The following is a 20,876-nucleotide window of genomic DNA, read 5'->3' on the forward strand; positions in this document are numbered from 1 at the left end:
GTTCCATATTACCCTCCTGAACCCACCGATTCCTTACTCTGCTAACAGTCGTTGGATCTCGACCAGCGCCAGCGGCAATGTCGCGATACGATAAACCGCAGTCGCGATAGGCTGCAATCCGATGTTTATCAAAGTCGGAAACGTGATGGTACGCATCTCTCCTCCTTACACGAGGCATCACAACTACATTTCACTAGGCAACGCCGGTCAACTGCTGTTTGTGTATGAGAAATCGGTTGAAAACTTTCCTGATGTCAGCACGTTGTAGGTGTGGCCACCGGCGCCAACCTTGTGTGAATGCTCTGAAAAGCTAAACATTTACATATCACAGCATCTTCTTCCTGTCGGTTAAATTTCGCGTCAGTAGCACGTCATATTCGTGGTGTAGCAATTTTAATGGGCAGTAGTGCATAATCGTCAGTGCATATTATTATTGCTCTAGGTGGATCATTGTAAGTATATGTTTATGTGTAGTTTCTGGTTCAGGGTAAGAGAGGGTCTTAAAGCCCTAATTTGGCGATGCTAAATAAAAGTAAATAAGTAAAGTAACGAAATTATAGAGCAAATGTGTCCCTGACCTGTGTTCGCGTGAGCTGAAACGCCGTCCTCTTCTGGCGTGCCGGACAGGTGATCTACTCGGGCGCGTTCGCGGCGGCGCACAACGTGGGCGGCAGCATGTGCGGCTCCACAGGCCCGTCCTCGTGGGCGGACGAGTACCAGCCGCCCCTGCCGGACCGCGCGTCGCTGCCCGCGCACTGCGGGTTGCCGCTCTTCGGCCCCGGCGGCGATCCGGGCTCGTCCAGCGCCCTCTACAGCGACGTCGTGCAGCAGAGCCCGCGCTCCAAGCTGCACCTCTTCAGCTGCCGCCCCGGCAGCCTGCTGCTGCCCATCGCGCCGCCGCAGTCGCCGCTCAAGTCGCTGCCCTCTCGGCTCGGGAGCAACAACAACAACAATAACAACAACCAGCAGCAGCAGTCGGCTGGACACCTCAAGGGCAAGCTGGTGGGCGGGCTCGATAACCCTAACTACGAGAAGTAAGGTGGCAGCGCCACGCGGCTAGCTGAGCCTCAGCCGTCACCTGCGAGACTACGTGCCAGCAGGCAACGGCTAAAGTCATTACTTCTGAAGCAACTCACAGCTGCGGACGATGTTTGGAATTGCGATTCTAGTCGTCTATGCTTAGAGTAAATGAGTGCCAAATAAGTTCAACTTCTACTTCAGTGCAATACTTGATACCTGAATAATCAATACACAAAATCTCTAACATTGCCTTGAAATGTCATCATGAACTACTTGTTTCTCGGCATTCAAAGAAATATGTGTGAAACTAAAAGACAGCAAGATGGTTGATGTATCGGCACATAACGAAATAAAGTGAGAACAGTATATACAAGACTGAATAGTTTGTCGTTCGTATATAAAAAAAATAAGGTGGCACTTGAAAAATCGAAAGAATTAACATACGTTTAAATACCGAGTGGACAAAGTAAAATTGTCAAGGAAAATATTTCACACATCTTAAGATAGACAAAGCAAATTACATCAGTGCCACACGAAGGGCAGATGATGTAAGCAGGTTTGCTATCTCAATGCATGTTAAATATTTTCCGTGACAGTTATAATCTGCCCACCCAGTATTCATGCTACTGCGAAATGTCTACATCATAGATGTATATAGCTATGTGGAATATATATCATGGCATAGATCACCTTGTATCAGCATGCCGCTTTATCTTCACAGACTGTTTCACAGTCTCTTCACAGATACTAGAGTCTGTACCGAAAACGACGGAGTATAACTAATATTACTTTTCTCTCCCTGTGATGTTCGCTAATTCGTATTCTGATATATTCAGAAGGTGTCTAACTGTAAGACTGAAGGATGCTGAGATGTGATTAAAGATGTTACACGAAATATTCGACAACGGTTTTTGGGCGGTTTATCAGGTCGTTATTCGGAAAACCCATATCGATCTAAATGAAGAAACGACAAAAAAAAGAAACAAGCGAATGAAATTACTGTACTCAGACAAACGTCTCGGTGTGCATAAAAACTTCCATTTGTCTGTTCCATGTAGCATATTTAGTCCGATACTGTGGAGTATATTACAGATCAGTGTGTAACGAGATGCTATTTCGCCATCCCATGACGTAACGCAGTACATTCGCAGGTACCAGTTTCTATATCCAGAACGAAATGTGTAGCCTATACAGTCCTCGTCTCCCTGTCCATTAGTTTCGAAAAACGTGCTTATTTTCAGTGGGTTCGTTTCGAACTGTTTACATGGTAGAGGGTGTCGGCTCTTTCTCCTGTACGCGGTAACATCGTGGTCGTCAGCGTAGGTGAAACTGCGGAGCCCTTCAAACGGAAGCGAAGCAACTGTGTAGATGTTGAAGAATGATGGTGTCATTACTTTTTCTTGCAGAAGGCCATTTTTCTGTTCTCGCCATCTGCTTTACTGGCTTTCTGAACTGGACTTCTGTGACTGCACGTTAAGAAATACTTTTCTTAATGATGTGTTTTGCTTACAAAAGCGCTGATTTACAGTATCGTTAAGGCATGACGCTTATGCTACCTGCTCAGCAAACATCCAAGAAACATACCAACGGCAGGTGAAGTCATCACTTCTGAAGCGCTCTCTCCTCCAGGACACATCTAACAAAGTGATTCATGTTGTCTGTGGCGAGAATAAGCAAGCACTATTCAAGTTTTACTTTAATGCAATACTTGATACTTTGAATGGATCATATCTCGAATAGGCCTAATGCCATAAAAGATAAAGCCATCAACTTGACCCCATATTTTGAAGATAAGAATCCACACTGCAAAATACTAGCCACAGCAATCGTCTTCTCGCGAAAATTTCATCCTTAATTCTGATAGTACACACATGACTTCTGGGAGTACTGTATTTTTAAAACCTCCCTCTCACAGGTTGTTTGTCACTCACTCCTCCACACTACAGCCGCCTAATGCTCCAGAGCAAAGTGACTACATTGGGGCAGAGCGAATAACAATCAACCAGTGCGCGCAGCTTTTCAAAATCTGTGCCCTCAGGAGGTCATAGCGGCATATTATATGAATAAAGGCCGAAATTTTCGAGCGGAACTTATTGCTGGTGATGATATCTTTCAAGGACGCTTTTAAAGTCAAGTTGGTGAAGTTCCCTTCTTAGAATGCTTAAATGGACTACTTATTACTTGGCGTTCGAAGAAAGATGACTAAGACTGATGGACACCTAAGGTGATAAAGCTTTTGATACCTACCGAAGGAAAATAGTAGGTGACAGAGCATTTTGTCTTTCCATAAACCTATATCACTGAACAAATTAGATGCCCAATAAGAAAACAAGGACACTACTACCTGGCCAAAACGATTACGAGACATCTGTGGAATGTCCATCTGACAGAAACCTGTCCAGATCGACTCAACACACTGAAATAGATCGTCTTGTAATAGCATTTTACGTTACCGCATTTAATGTAATATTGTATGTTCACAGATACGATGTTCTACATCTAGAACGGAGAAGTATAGCATATATGTCTATTATCATTCTGTTTGGTTTCAGCTTGCTTGTGTTCCGATGAACAGAGGATGCTGACAGCTTCTCCTCTACAAATTTAAATTTCATACATGATGCAGTGACAGAACGATCATCAGCTTGTACAAAACTGCTGGTTGATTTCATTAAAAAGTTAATTATTTATGGGAATGTTAAGAAAGGATGGGACTATACGACTTCCTTCAATCCATTTTTCTTTTTTGGATATCGGTTACTATGGTCTTGGATTTCCGCAAAGAAAGTTCGTTTCTGAATAAAATTTTTGAGAATTTACGAATTGATTCACAAAGTGGTCCTCACGAAGTAGGTGGTAGTAAACTGCTATATCTGTCTTATAGTCTGAAGACTGCCGGTGATGGCGAAAACTGAAAATTTCTTGTTAAAATTATATTTGATTCGGCCAGTAAATAAATCATTTAAAAATGGAAGAAAATTAAATATTTCCTTATAAAAGCGATGACCGACATTGCTATAAGGTGCTACAATGTGGAGTCTCTTGCATGTTGATTCAGTTTCTTTATTTTAGACACACTGCTCTTACAGACACTAAATTGCGCTTCTTCTTTAACGGTGGATGAGTCGGTCTTTTCCTCTAGTCTTCGCATACTTAGTCCCTCCAACACCTTGCCACCTAATAATGATGTCGACCGATCAACGAGCAAAATACTCCTACCCTTAAGGAAAACTGGTTAACTGAATACAGCATTTTATACGAAATTTTTAAGAAATACTTTTCGCAATTCGTGGTCATTGTATGAAACAAGTCGCATACTATTTGGTTACAGTCACTGAAAAATCCTCGTGTGTCAGTCTCTACCGCAGTAATTATAAGATTTCGCATCGGTATACCGTAACCAGCTATCGTCCTTGGGCAGAAATAAACAACTCTGCTATTGTATCAAAAACCATCCCTCAACATTCTACTGTCCCTATTCTTTGTAAAGTGACTAAAAGCTTCGTGCGAAATCGGAATTCACTTTAGTACTCAATTCGTGTAAAACCATCACACCAACAGAGTGCAAGTTAACAGTTCACTGCAAAAATTATTTAGTTGTCATGGCTTATGCGGCTGAGGCTGAAGAAAAACGTAACGTGATTTGTGGCAATTAGGCCTTCTGTTGGAAAAGCACCACTACGAGTTAGATAGCATTATTTTCATTTTCACAGAATACATATCTGAAGGTAACGTGACAAATTACTTCACTCAGTCTTTGGTTAGACTTTTCTTTCCGCTGTACCTACATGTGGCACGACAGAATCAGGTAAGAGCCAGAGTGGAAGTTGCAACAGTATCGAATAACTCCGTACCAGGCTGGAGTTCCGAGGCTGACCGTAATCCGCACTTGGGCATCTGTGCGTAACAGCATCCACAAAAGGCAGGTTCCGCCTTTTTTCTAGTGTTTGTCACAGTGTCTTAACTTCTCCCGTATCATCATATGACAAGCTCACGTTAGGAAATTATGGTAACCTACGTAAGGTATGTAAAGAGAAAACAACTGATGATTGCGAATGAGAACTAGCGAATTATAGCTGTGACCCGAATTCTTGTGACATTCAGTTTACTTACATCTATCAGCACCACGAACAAATCACGCCTTTGTTTGCCTATAATATTACAAAAACGATAGTGTATTTTAGTATTCTGTATTGCAGTACATGTGAGAATTTGGCATCGGTATAACTTGCATCGTTTTAATCACGACAACTAGATCGCGATGTCAAATAAAAATTGATCTCCGTTATTTTAAGGTTTTTGGCCCGAAAGCAAACTACTTTGTTTCTTGATCCACAAGTGGCCGACACTCTACAAGCACATAGTCTGGCAGCTCTGTATGGTCTTAAAAGATTCAAATACGGGCATGTCACTGTGAAGGTGGCCAAGTATAAAAGACATTGACACAGTCATCTAAGGAACAAATGTAAACAACTGAACGAGTTTCATTCTGAACGCCCGGAAATGAGAGCAAGCATGCCAGGTCTGTTTGGAAAACGACGTGAAGCGTGATGATGTACGATTTTGCTTCATGACCTGATAGTTGATTGTTGTTGTGAGCACTTGACGGACAGGGACAAACATTACGAATTAGATGCACATAATTATCCGCTAGGCAGTGAAATAACGTTCTAATCTGTTTAATTTCAAAACTCTGTTCTGTCATGATTCAAAGTTATCATTCTCGCTCAAATTGGAGCCTGTACTTTATGATAGTTCCATCTTCGTTTCTTAACAAGGTGGTTACTACAGTAACGCAGTTTGGAAGAATTTTTTTAAGAGATTTATCTTTATTGCGGTGATCGAAATACATATGTGATCCACGTAACATGCGTCAACCTACAATTACGCATACTTGTAACTGACAGACCCATGGAAAAGCTGAATGGCCAATGTGTGAGCGTAAAGCCACATGTATCTCTTTACAAGCAGTTACTCGAGTGACCACTAATGTTTCCATTGCTGTGAAGCAGTCCTTTACAGTAACACTCGTCAAATTTATTGATCACGTTTTAACGATTTGTCTACCAGGTTGACCTGCTCAGAGGTTTCTCATGAATTACTGTTTTGTACCGTCATTCTTCTTATAACTGTCACAATATCATGTTAATGGTATTACAGTCGAGTCTTACATTGTTGTGGCAAAAATTATAAAAATAATTTCTACATTGCAAAGAACCACAATTATACGAAATTAACTAATGGCGATGCATCAATTTAAAAAAAGTTACTGCAGATTTTAAACGTTTTATGTCCTTTATCGATCGTTTGTATTTAATCTTTTTGCGTAAATTACAGCTTAATGTGAAACTCATCAGAGAATTTAACGTATCTCGTAAAACTTGACTAACACCTATTTCACCGGGAATTTGTGGGTCCCAGAAGAAAAATGCGTATTATTACGTAATATTATTGGTGTTGTTATTTATTTATTCCCTTGTAAATAATTATAAATGTGTTACATTAACATTTTAAAATAAAGAAAATAGATATGTGTGTTTTAGTATGCAATAGGTCTCTGTTTGCAACTTTAATTATCTACATGATAATATTACTGTTGTCTCAGCCAGAAATACTTGTTATCCTGCACTGCTTTCTGAAAGTCTGAATAATTCGCTGTAATAAACGCTGTACGATTGGTGTTATAATGAATGATAATCATTCCATTAAATTTAATGTAATGACAGCTGGTCGTGTACTCTATAGCTCACCCTATTCTCTATGTTCGATCCAGAAAATACGAGACAAGCTCATTGCGTACTGTGATTTTATACATGTAAATAGTTTTAAACCAGCTGAATCATCTGGACGAACTCTGAGGCTTGTGTTTTGCTGAATACAAGTGCAGTTACTAATTACATCAATCAAAATATTTCTAAAATCAGATGGAGAAAAAATATTTTTATTAACTCTTCAACATCACGGACTGTATAATTTCAGTTTAATTGTTCTGATTTAACAATGCTATAAAACTTAATATGTAGTTGGGAAATTTAATCAAACTCTTAAATGCAGAGGTTAATTTTCGTTACAGTTATATAGTTGCCAGCTTGAAATATTTATTTCCTCTGTATCTGTAGTGACCTCCATAGAAACAGCAAAAATAGTGTTTCTTTTCTTAGTGTTTGTTGTATATGATACCAAACAAGAACTGATCATTTATATATATACAGTATTAGGTATAATTAATTTCATTGTAGATATTAATCGTAGTTTATTGGTGTTCTGAATGAAAATAGATCATAGAGCTAGACACTGCATCATTTTAGGAGCAGATTTGTAAGTGTCAATTAATTTTTCCTCTTACACATCTTTGACATGAAAGTGAAAAATGTATCTATTGCATCTGATTTTTGTTCACTTACACAATTGTTATTTCTCGTTCCAAACTATGTTGTTGACTAAGTTACACTTAGAATTACCACTGAAAATGTTAATTTGTTTTTTCCATATTTGTGTGCTTCTAAAGATATTGCAGTAATTGATAGTTGCATCGTTGGAGCTTGTTAGGCTTTTCATGTCAATGGTTATGTGCTTCTTGCAGTGGCGTTATCTTTTTTTCCCCATTATTGACATTTTAGACGAATGTGATAGATGTTCAGTGTTATAAAACCAAGCAATTCCGGTTTTTATGTAGTTCACATCTGCAGAAGTGAGAGTTTTAAGTAACTGAGGATTATTCTGTTAAGTAAGGTAATCCTAGTTTCGTTAGTTAGTACTTCTAAAGATAATAATTTCATGGTACCTACCCAACTCCAAATAAACCTTACACTGCTGTCGTATTCGGCAGGTAATAAAAAAACATGTTTGATATTTGTTTAACACATAGTGAATAGATAACTGTACAACAGACAACGATTGTCGAAGATTAAGTGTGTTGTTAGTTTCTGTGGTAGCCTTGTTTTCCAAAGACGACGAAATACAGCCATAAGGCACCATGAGTGGAGTCATCAACCGAAAGCAGAAACGTTTTAATTGGTTGGCTACTTAAGTATTCATATTTTGTATATTTACTTAGTTAATTGCAATTCATTGATTGTAATTTCCCATATCCAGCGATCATTAAATATCCCCCATAGTTCATCGTTTGCAAAACCAAAGATTGTACTAAATTTACTGTATTACTGTGAATGTTGTAGCTTTATTTGCAATAAATTTCTATTCTTGTTGTTTACTTTTGTTAATCGCAAGATTTAACCTACAACCACGAATAATTAGAGAGTTCTACGGCTGAATCTTGTGTTAGTCGTGCTCAGGTGTAAGTCTGAATGCCCAAGCTTATCTTCGTTTCCCAGGCAAGCGTTGTGATATGCCAACTAATTGGTACAAACGATTGGTAACAGACGGTGTGCCATCTTTCATACTAGCAAATCCCTGTGTTAACCAACTTGTGATGACTCAGATTTGCGGACAAGAACCACGGCTCATCCCCCTTGTATGGACAAATGTACTTGCTGTGACGTTAAGCGCTTGTCTTCCAGATGACTATACGAACAGTTAGTTCGTCAGAACAGTTCGCCAGAATGCCAGTATGCACCAAGGTCTCCGAAGATGGATCATTGTTAACTGAAATCACGTAAGAGTACGAATGAAAGGGCTACGATAGGAATAGCACCGTACAAGTTGAATCTTCCGGATGTCTCACATTCCCCAATTTTTAGCACGTATTCCAGATCCCTCTTCCTCTAGTGACTCCCGCACTGGTGTATCGCCCGCCAGAGGTTCGAGTCCTCCCTCGGGCATTGGTGTATGTGTTGTCCTTAGCGTAAGTTAGTTTAAGTAGTGTGTAAGTTTAGGGATCGATGACCTCAGCAGTTTGGTCCCTTTGGACACCCCACACATTTGAACATTTTTGGCGCCTCACCTTCTGCTTTCTTATAATAGTACAATTCGAACAGTCTGGCTGTCACAGTCTACAGTTACAGGAAGTTAAGTTTATTGCGATATGTAATGGACTCAGTGCAATCAACCACGAGGTGCTACCATTGTGGTAACCGATAGAATAGGATGATAGAGGACAGGAATAACTGGGCTTGCTGGTTTCAATATATTTTGCAATAATTCACAACTGAATTACTAAACATAAAATGTCATTTAGATATTTTCATCTGCTGGCCTTTTTTGTTCCGAATTGAGAATTCAACAAATTAAATTATTCCACTTGTGCAAATGACTAACTCTATTTAACAGTAACGGATTCATGAAACTTTTCTCCTCGTTTGTCACCTCGGAGCTCCTGTAGCTTGGGGCCAAGTCCCAGACAAGGCCAGAATGTACGCAATTACAGCGTCGTGAGGTACACGGAGGAAACCACTTGAAGTATCTTCCCGCAGCACTGCTTCCAAAATGTTTGTTGGACTATCCGGATTATTTCAGTGCACTCTTACAAAATGTACAGGTTGGGACAAAATTATAGAAACACAGCGAGAATTGCATTTTTGACCGTAAATGCAGATGCTAGCCAAGCCTACAGGTTTCTTTTATCACGAATGGCGCCTGTGCAACATCCTCACTACATCATCCGTAATCACAACAGTGTTAGTTGGAGATACACTATGTGATCAAAATTACCCGGAGACCCCCAAAAACATACTTTTTCATGTTAGGTGCATTGTCCTGCCACCTACTGCCAGGTACTCCATATCAGCGACCTCAGTAGTTATTGGATATCGTGAGAGACCAGAATGGGTCGCTCCACGGAATTCACGGATTTTGAACGTAGTCAGGTGATTGGGTGTCACGCGAGATATCCACACTCGTAAACAGGTCCACTGTTGCAGAAGTGAAGTGGAAACGTACAGCTCAAAAGCGTATAGGCCAATCTCGTTTGTTGACTGCCAGAGACCGCCGACAGTTGAAATCGTAACGTGTAATAGACAGACATCTATACAGACCATCAAACAGGAATTCTAAACTGCATCAGGATCAACTGCAATTGCTATGACAGTTAGGCGGGAGGTGAAAATACTTGGATTTCATGGTGGAGCGACTGCTTATAAGCCACACATCACGCCGGTAAATGCCAAACGGCGCCTCACTTGGTGTAAGGAGCATAAACATTGGACGATTGAACAGTGGAAAAACGTTGTGAGGAGTGACGAATTACGGTGGTAAACAATGTGGCGATCCGATGGCAGGGTGTGGGTATGGCAGTTGCCCGGTGAACGGCACCTGTTAGTGTGTGTAGTGCCAATATTAAAATTCGGAGGCGTTGGTGTTATGGTGTGGTAGTATTTTTCATGCACGGAGCTTGCACCCCTTGTTGTTTTACGTGGCAAATCACAGCACTGGTCTACATTCATGTTTGAAAGGAGGATATAAGATGAATATCAACAAAAGCAAAACTAGGATAATGGAATGTAGTCGAATTACGTCGGGTGATGCTGGTGCTACAGAAGAATGCTGAAGATTAGATGGGAAGGTCATATAAGTAACGAGAAGGTATTGAATAGGATTGGGGAGAAGAGAAGTTCGTGGCACAACTTAACTACAAGAAGGGATCGGTTGGTAGGACATGCATCAACTGATCACCAGTTTAGTACTGGAGGGCAGCGTGGAGGGTAAAAATCGTAGAGCGAGACCAAGAGATGAATACACGAAACAGATTCTGAAGGATGTAGGTTGCAGTAGGTACTGGGAGATGAAGAAGCTTGCACAGGATAGAGTAGCATGGAGAGCTGCATCAAACCAAGACCACAACAACAACAACTTGCTTCCCACTGTTTACGAGCAAATCAGGGATAGCGAATGCGTCATTCAACACGATTGAGCACCTGTTCATAATGCACAGCCTGTGGCGGAGTGATTACACGACGATAAGATCCATGTAATGGGTTGGCCTCCACAGAGTCCTGACCTGAATCCTATAGAACACCTTCGTAATGTTTTGAAACGCCGACTTCGTGGCACCCCTTACAGACTGACATCGATACTTCTCCTCAGTGCAGCACTCCGTAAAGAATGGGCTGCCAGTCCCCACGAAAGCACTATGGGACTTAACATATAAGGTCATCAGTCCCTAGACGTAGAACTACTTAAACCTAACTAACCTAAGGACATCACACACATCCGTGTCCGAGGCAGGATTCGAACCTGCAACCGCAGCAGCAACGGGGTTCCTGACTGAAACGCCTAGAACCCCTCGGCCACAACGGCCGGCCCACATTTAATAAAACGAATGCAAAACATTGTTCTCAATAATACAATGTTTGAAGCAGAGAAAATTTTGATGACTGGGGAGAAATCATGACTTCATCGCCTGGATCACGTTAATGTCAGAAAATCTTGGTTCAATTTTGGGTGCCATTTATTCCTTACAGATGTGTGAGTGATTTCCCACATAACATTCTTCAAGCGGACTTGATACATTCTGCAGATGACATTAATGCTGTAATAAATCCTTTTAGAGTAAAGCATCACAACTAGTTTTTAATGATGTTATTAAGTGGTTCTCTTGAAACTGATTCTCCCTAAATTTTGAGAAAATACAGTATATTCAGTTCCCTAGTACAAATAGAGTCGTACTGATGTAACAAATGAACAGGAGTCAGTAAATGGGGTAGAAAGCTCAAACTTTTTAGGTGTATTTATTGAAGAAGGGCACTGCAGAGCTACTCCGTTAACTTCAGCTACTTCTGCTCTTCGCGTTGTTGCTAGTGTTGGAACCAAATATTTCTATTGAATAATGCCTTATGGAATAATTTTCTGGGGCAAGTGATCACTTAAAAGAAAACTGATTGCAAAACAATGACCAGTAGCAATAATATGTAGTGTTAACTTTTGGTTGTCATGCAGGTACTTCTCCAGTGGATTAGGCATTGTAACTGCGCCATCCCAATACGTACCTTCCCTATTTCGTCATGAATAATCAAGCACAATTTTGAAAAGATATTGATATTAATACCTAGAGCACTACAAGAAGAAATGGTCTTTATTATCCATTATTAAAGTTGTCAGAGGTTCAGAAAGGTCTGCTATATGTAGTATCCTTTTTGATGTCCTGCATGTCTGTTTTTTAAGTGTGATTGCATGAGAAGAAAGAAAAGCTAACATGTTCATTAATGTTAACGCTAATCATGTAAAATTCCTGAAAATATGATTACTTCCACGTCATTTTCAGAAAAAATAATTGAAATGACCTTTGCAACATGTAACTATCTAAGTAAATAACTCACTCTGAAAACAATCTAGCTGGAGGACCTACCAGTTAATATGACACGTCTGTCTACCACGTAAATGCTAGCATATTGAGATTAAGTAGCTACCCATCTCACAAAAACTGCAAAGGACTTTATTTTCACTGAGAAGGACGCCTCACTGCCTTTTCTTACACACGCAAGACTCTTAGAACCTCAGCTCCGCCATAAAGGGCGCACCGCTCCCGTCTTATCCTGGAGACGAGGGCTGGCGTCTGACTCCCGATTTCGCGAGATACAAAACCGCTCGACACTACTGTTTAGGCGTGCAGACCTCTCGGCCAATCAGTTTCCAGAGCAGAATGAAGGCATTTCAATTGAGCCTTCCAGGTTGTATGGCCGTGGTCGAAGAAACTTGCTGGTACCTGACGTTTCGTCCACAGCTAAGCTGGACACCTTCGGAGGTGTTCCTGGCAGCGCTGAGTCTTGCCGAATGACTAGTCGGTCCTCGGAGAGCGTAAGTAATGTGTAAAGTGGGCGTGGTCGACTTTATATGTCATCAGCAGAGATAATATTTGCATAAAAAAACTAAGCTGTTTATTGTCGGCAGGCAACGATAAAATTTATTTATCTATTCTGCAGAGTCACTGTCCATATATCACTGAATTTCATGACTTCTTCTTTTTTGTTAAAATTAGGACGATGTTTATGTATTTCGAGGGCTTCTCTGTATAGTCGTGGATAACAGTTTATCACAGTAAATAAAAAGTTCGTTTCGGAGAACTTCACTTAACGATTTCCTGATTAGAAACTATGCTCTGTTAGATCAAATTTTTCTGTTTTCCCTAGCCGACAAAGACTTTTGTGTTCGTTATTTCTTTCGTTTTCCATCGTTCCCAAGTTACTTCTAAATTCATAGAGGTAAGTTCCGTTTCTGCAACTAAATGAATGGCAGAATTTTTTTTTTTTTTTTTCATATGTGTTTCGCATCTTTTATGTACGAAGCATTTTCAGTGATGATGTAATACATGTTTCCTTTTATACTTATAATAAATGAATTATGTAATAGCTACAATATGTTATTAGGTTACATTTTCTCGAGTTTTTCGCTGTCTTATATAAGAATTTTCTCAATTTTAAAATATCGTTTGGAGTTTGCTTATGACTTCCAGTGTTGTTTGTTGATCTCCAGCACCACAAATATGGACTTTTGAAATCGAAAGTAACACCAAACGATAATTTAACCTCAAGAAAATTTGTCCCACAAAAGTTGTTTCTGATTTGAAAAGCTAACGAAGAACATGAAAAAATGTTACATAGTCGCACACTGTAACTAGTAGACAATACATTTATTATATGTAGAAAAAGAAACTTGTATTACAACTCAATGAAAATGCTTCATGAATAAAAGAAGCGAAACGCGTATGGCAAAAAGCAAACTGCCCTTCATTTTATTACAGAGAATGAATCCACTTCCATGAAAGTTTATGTTCTTTCAGTCTTGTATTCAAGATTTTCTTGGTAGTTCCAATGTAAACTTTTCCACAAGTACACCGAATCTCATACACTCAACTCGGTCCCGAGTTCGAGTCTCGGTCGGCACACAGTTTTCATCTGCCAGGAAGTTTCATATCAGCGCACACTCCGCTGCAGAGTGAAAATCTCATTCTGGGAACTCATACACTCAGTTTACTTCATCCTTTACAAACAGGAGTGCTTTGTTGATATAACAACCGGTCTGATATCATGTTTCTGTCAAATCTTGCCGACCTGATCTGTTACTCTTTTGGTAAACGGGAGAGAACCTGTTCTTCCAAAGTAATGTCTTTAATTATCCTTTTTCCTACTGACATTCTGTGGCAGAACCCTATTGACTACTTTGCCTGAATAACCATTCATCTCGAAAACCTGCTTGAGATATTATAATTTGACGTCAAGGTGTTACGACTAGCATATTCTTTCAGCTCTGTGAACAAGACTTTTAATTGCCCCTGTCTTTTGTTGCCGGTGATGGAGTTCTTATGTTATTATCTATCCGTATTTGTGACTTTCCGAAAAACCTTATGTTTGAACCTTCCACCAACCTGTTTCGTAATTTAACCGCCTGAGAATGATATTTTGTTGCTTTTCCCATCATAGTGAACTACAGTTTTGGATTTATACCACTCAAATAACAAAAGAATTCTCCTAAGGCTTTCTTACCGTAAGACAAAACTACAAATGTATCATCGAAAAGCTGACACAATCGACACGGTTTCTTATTTGCATTTTCTAGAGCTGTTCTTAGAATTATAGCATATAAAAATTGACGATCGCAGGGCCTTATATAATGACCCATTGCGACACCATCAGCTTGCACATTATATTCATCATCACACTGTAATTTACTGGAGCTAAAGCAGTGTCTAAAAGGATCAGTCAAAGTCCGTGGAAAAAAATCCGTTACATAAATCACGATTTCTTTGACTTGAATCATAGTGAATAAACTATTGGTCTCAGAGGAAGACAATTTTATGAATTTTTGGCAAGCCATAGAGTCTGTGACACATTGTTTCAATCTTTAATAAGGCTTTACACCTTCTTTTTGAACTGAAGTAGTCCATTTTATCAGAAATTTTGCTTTCCAAAATACGCCAGCTGTGTGTCTTTCTAAAAATTGTTCTTCCTCTGAGACCAACTGTTAGTGCTATCAGTTGCACAGCATATCAGATAAAAAGGTATGTGGAAACTCGTTTATAGCCATATATTAGTATAACTGCGTCTTACGTGGAGACTCACATCATTTTTATCGAGAAACTGAAGGCCTAACTTTGGCACCTGAAGATATTCTTGTGTGTTTTGGCATAGATTCTGCATGAACTATGATTCTAGTTAACTAAGTTATCATTTACAACGGATATGTTTCCAGGGGATTTGACTACTCTTTCTAGAGATGCCCAGGATTGCTCTGGACGCAATATCAGGTAACGAAAAGTTGTATCGCCTACGGTTACACAACTTGGAAGATTCATCAGCAGCTATGACATCCGATTGTGAAAGCCCTTATTGTGTTACTTCGATTGACCTTTCCTACTATCGCTCATAAGAAGGGTAGGCAAGCTAAAGGGACCAGGACATATTTCTTTTTCCCTTTGAACCGTGTTTCTACCAGCCGAGAAGTGACCAAGGTAAGTATTAAATTATTCGAGTTACACCACGTCTACATAGGTTAATATCAGTACTTTATTAAAACATGTGTGTGTAAACGTCTATACAGGCTGATTCCATAACTATGTCACAGACTTTGAAGGATGATGGAGAAAGATAATTGTGCAGTCTGAGAAACAGGTCTTTAGCATAGAAGTGGCCCTGTCGTTCTGAAATGTCACAGTGGACTCGTTATACTGCAAGCTCTTTGCTTTCCTTGTTTAGGAAGGAGGTGGTTCGGAACAAAACAAAAAAAAATTCTAGTAAACATAGGTTCGAAAATGCACACACTTAGGGCGAAGTGCACTTGTCCAGTAGAAGAGATGAGTTTCGCAGTAGCGAAGATGAACCATTGCCCATAGCTCTTAAGGTATGCATTTTAGAACTCAGTTTTTCTGGACGTTTTGTTCTTATCTTGGACCTCCAAAAAAATGGAAAGCGATTGCTTGCAGTAGAAAAGAACTAGTCAAAGGTATCAGAATGATTTTCGCTTATAACTTTCGACTCTGTCGTTTCAGGGCCCAATGGTTCCGATTCATACATTTACCCTTCCCCATAATTCCTGAAAGTTTGTAAAAGCCTCATGGATCAGAGGTAGTTCCTTGCTGTTTCATGCGGTTTGATAGTTTCACCTGTTAAATGCTAATAACAACAAGTACGCTCTCGCAATGTGGCCACTCTAGTCGTCGGGAAAAATGGCTAAGCTGTGTACTTCAATAAAAGTTAGTTACCTGCACATATCAAGCATACCACTACAGGTCAGAATGATTTATAAACCAATTTATAAACAGAACTGTAATGTGTCCTTCTATTCATTTCTAACGACTCTGAATTAAGAGATTTATTATATTTAAAACCGTCTCTGTTCTTCTGTATTTGCCCTAATACAAAAATCAAATTGAAAACGATTTAGCGCATCCGTCTTGTAATGATTCAGATACTCGATCATCAAGATGTCTTGAAAGTGTGCCTTTAAATCAGAACAACACCCACGAGATCCTGTGACAACGGCACTTTACACATTAACCCCGTAGGTAGAGAAAAGTAGTCCTAATGTAAGCATTCAGAAAAATGCGTATAGTTCATATACACTCCTGGAAATTGAAATAAGAACACCGTGAATTCATTGTCCCGGGAAGGGGAAACTTTATTGACGCATTCCTGGGGTCAGATAAATTACATGATCACACTGACAGAACCACAGGCACATAGACACAGGCAACAGAGCATGCACAATGTCGGCACTAGTACAGTGTATATCCACCTTTCGCAGCAATGCAGGCTGCTATTCTCCCATGGAGACGATCACGATCGTAGAGATGGTGGATGTAGTTCTGTGGAACGGCTTGCCATGCCATTTCCACCTGGCGCCTCAGTTGGACCAGCGTTCGTGCTGGACGTGCAGACCGCGTGAGACGACGCTTCATCCAGTCCAAAACATGCTCAATGGGGGACAGATCCGGAGATCTTGCTGGCCAGGGTAGTTGACTTACACCTTCTAGAGCACGTTGGGTGGCACGGGATACATGCAGACGTGCATTGTCCTGTTGGAACATCGACGTACTGTGGAGACCTGCCGCCCCACGTGTTGAGCAATTCGGCGGTACGTCCACCCGGCCTCCCGCATGCCCACTATACGCCCTCGCTCAAAGTCCGTCAACTGCACATACGGTTCACGTCCACGCTGTCGCGGCATGCTACCAGTGTTAAAGACTGCGATGGAGCTCCGTATGCCACGGCAAACTGGCTGACACTGACGGCGGCGCTGCACAAATGCTGCGCAGCTAGAGCCATTCAACGGCCAACACCGCGGTTCCTGGTGTGTCCGCTGTGCCGTGCGTGTGATCATTGCTTGTACAGCCCTCTCGCAGTGTCCGGAGCAAGTATGGTGGGTCTGACACACCGGTGTCAATGTGTTCTTTTTTCCATTTCCAGGAGTGTATATTGACAGTAAACAGAAGAAAAACGAAAGTAATCAAACATAGGCCTTGAGTAAGAACTTTCTGAGAATGTACGTTTGGAGCATAGCATCGTATAGTCGTGAGACTAAAAGTTAAGTAATAAGGAGGTTCTGTACAGAATGGGCAAGGAAAGGAATATATGGTAAACACTGACGAGAAGAAAGGACAGAATGATAGGAAGTCTTCTAAGACATCACGGAATAACTTCCATGATACTTGAGGGAGCTGCAGTGGGTAAAAGCTGTAGAGGAAGACAGAGGTAGGAACGCATGCAGTAATTGATTGGGGACGTAGACCGCAAGTGCTGCTTCGAGATGAAAAGGCTGCAGAGGAGAGGAATTTGTGGAGGATCGCATGAAACCAGTAAGAAGACTGACGATGCCTCTGTAGCTGAATGGTCAGCCCGGCTGACTGGCATATAAAGGACCCAGGTTCGATTCCCGCTACTGTGAGAGATTCTTCCTTGGTGTGAGGACTGAAACGTAGTGCCCTCCGCCACGTGACGCAGACTGTATTGTAGTGGCTCCACTTCACCGAAACTGACATCGACCAGGAGAGCCATGTGCTGACGCTACACTCCTCCGTGTTACATTCGTTGTCGCCAAAGACAGATCATGACACCGCGGTCACTCCGTACCTACGGGCCTGTGAGAACTTGCGGACGGTGTTTAAAAGCAAAAAACAAAACAAAAAATATGTATAAACCTAAACACTCTTGCCATGTGGCTTTTCGCGGATGATGCTGTAGTATACTGAGAAGTTGCAGCATTAGAAAATTGCAGCGAAATGCAGGAAGATCTGCAGCGGATAAGCAAGGAGTGGCAACAGACATGTGAGTGGCTCCAAGACTTCTTGAATAAAGGTACCCGTTATGTTTTCCTCGATGGCGAATGTTCATAAGAGACGAGGATATCGTAGGGAGCGCCCAAGGAAAGTGTGATAGGATGGCTGTTGTTCTTTATATACATTAATAATTTGGCGTACGGTGTGGCTAGCAATCTGCAATTGTTTGCTGATATTGTGGTGTACGGTAAGGTGTCGAAGTTGAGTGACTGTTGGCAGATACGACATAGACAAAATTTCTAATTGGTGTGATGAATGGCAGCTAGTTCTAAATGTGGAAAAATATAAGTTAATGCGGATGTGTAGGAGGAACAAACCTGTAATGATCGGACACAGTATTAGCAGTGTCCTGCTTCACGCACTCAAGTCGTTTAAATATCCGGGCGTAACGCTGAAGAGCGATATCAAATGGAACGAGCATGTGAGAATTGTGGAAGGGAAGGCGAATATTCGACTTTGGTTTATTTTGAGAATTTTAGGAAAGTGTGGTTCACATGTGAAGGAGGCCGCATATAGGACGCTGGCGTCACCTATTATTGAGTACAACTCGAGTGTTTGTGATCCGTACCAGGTCGGACTGAAGGGAGATATCTAGGCAATTCAGAGGCGGGCAGCTAGATTTGTTACCGGTAGGTCTGAACAACACGTAAGTATTACGGAGATGCTTCGGGAACTCAAATGGGAATCCCTGGAGGGAAGAAGACTCATTTTCGTGGAAAACTATTTAGAAAATTTACCGGCATTTGAAGCTGACTGCTGAACGTCTCTACTGCGGCCAACATACGCTGTGCGCAAGGATCGACAATATAAGATACGAGAAATTCTGGCTCATACGGAGCCAATAGACAGTCGTTTTTCCCTCGTTCTAATTGCGAGCGGGCAGTGTGGGGGGGGGGGGGGGGGAGGGAGATGACTAACGGTGGTACATGGTATCCTCGGCCCCATATGATGGCTTGCGGAGTATCTATGTAGATGTAGATATAATATACACTCCTGGAAATGGAAAAAAGAACACATTGACACCGGTGTGTCAGACCCACCATACTTGCTCTGGACACTGCGAGAGGGCTGTACAAGCAATGATCACACGTACGGCACAGCGGACACACCAGGAACCGCGGTGTTGGCCGTTGAATGGCGCTAGCTGCGCAGCATTTGTGCACCGCCGCCGTCAGTGTCAGCCAGTTTGCCATGGCATACGGAGCTCCATCGCAGTCTTTAACACTGGTAGCATGCCGCGACAGCGTGGACGTGAACCGTATGTGCAGTTGACGGACTTTGAGCGAGGGCGTATAGTGGGCATGCGGGAGGCCGGGTGGACGTACCGCCGAATTGCTCAACACGTGGGGCGTGAGGTCTCCACAGTACATCGATGTTGTCGCCAGTGGTCGGCGGAAGGTGCACGTGCCCGTCGACCTGGGACCGGACCGCAGCGACGCACGGATGCACGCCAAGACCGTACGATCCTACGCAGTGCCGTAGGGGACCGCACCGCCACTTCCCAGCAAATTAGGGACACTGTCGCTCCTGAGGTATCGACGAGGACCATTCGCAACCGTCTCCATGAAGCTGGGCTACGGTCCCGCACACCGTTAGGCCGTCTTCCGCTCACGCCCCAACATCGTGCAGCCCGCCTCCAGTGGTGTCGCGACAGGCGTGAATGGAGGGACGAATGGAGACGTGTCGTCTTCAGCGATGAGAGTCGCTTCTGCCTTGGTGCCAATGATGGTCGTATGCGTGTTTGGCGCCGTGCAGGTGAGCGCCACAATCAGGACTGCAAGCGACCGAGGCACACAGGGCCAACACCCGGCACCATGGTGTGGGGAGCGATCTCCTACACTGGCCGTACACCTCTGGTGATCGTCGAGGGGACACAGAATAGTGCACGGTACATCCAAACCGTCATCGAACCCATCGTTCTACCATTCCTAGACCGGCAAGGTAACTTGCTGTTCCAACAGGACAATGCACGTCCGCATGTATCCCACGCCACCCAACGTGCTCTAGAAGGTGTAAGTCAACTACCCTGGCCAGCAAGATCTCCGGATCTGTCCCCCATTGAGCATGTTTGAGACTGGATGAAGCGTCGTCTCACGCGGTCTGCACGTCCAGCACGAACGCTGGTCCAACTGAGGCGCCAGGTGGAAATGGCATGGCAAGCCGTTCCACAGGACTACATCCAGGATCTCTACGATCGTCTCCATGGGAGAATAGCAGCCTGCATTGCTGCGAAAGGTGGATATACACTGTACTAGTGCCGAATTGTGCATGCTCTGTTGCCTGTGTCTATGTGCCTGTGGTTCTGTCAGTGTGATCATGTGATGTATCTGACCCCAGGAATGTTTCAATAAAGTTTCCCCTTCCTGGAACAATGAATTCACGGTGTTCTTATTTCAATTTCCAGGAGTGTATATTCTGTACTCATTAGACTACTCATTTTATTTATGAATTATAGAGAACAACAATCAGTCGTCTTTTTTGCGGGTTTTATTTGGCAAATTCAGAGAACTGTGACTAACGCCCGAAAAACAGGGAACTGACATGCATTGAGACAATAAAATCGTGCATTGACAATGGCTAGGCCACTGCCAATGAAACCTGCAAAAACGTCCGATTGATTGCTGTACCCTATATTTATAAATCAGATAACAGTCGCTGTATGCACCTACTTTCCCAATGGAAGGTAACCTGA

At 42.0% G+C, this 20,876-nt stretch overlaps 1 protein-coding gene across 2 annotated transcripts in view; it reads left to right on the plus strand.

The window, feature by feature from the left end:
- Positions 1–8,233, plus strand: part of LOC126278174 (uncharacterized) — a 725,569-nt gene extending 717,336 nt beyond the window's left edge. For both annotated transcript variants that reach the window (XM_049978070.1, XM_049978071.1), the window contains one exon: positions 628–8,233. In XM_049978070.1, the coding sequence (XP_049834027.1) occupies positions 628–1,038 (411 nt within the window). In that variant the 3' untranslated portion in view covers positions 1,039–8,233. The remainder of the gene's footprint in view (positions 1–627) is intronic.
- The last annotated feature ends 12,643 nt before the right edge of the window (positions 8,234–20,876 follow it).

Source organism: Schistocerca gregaria, chromosome 6 (assembly GCF_023897955.1).
Source record: "Schistocerca gregaria isolate iqSchGreg1 chromosome 6, iqSchGreg1.2, whole genome shotgun sequence".
NCBI classification, from domain to species: domain Eukaryota; kingdom Metazoa; phylum Arthropoda; class Insecta; order Orthoptera; family Acrididae; genus Schistocerca; species Schistocerca gregaria.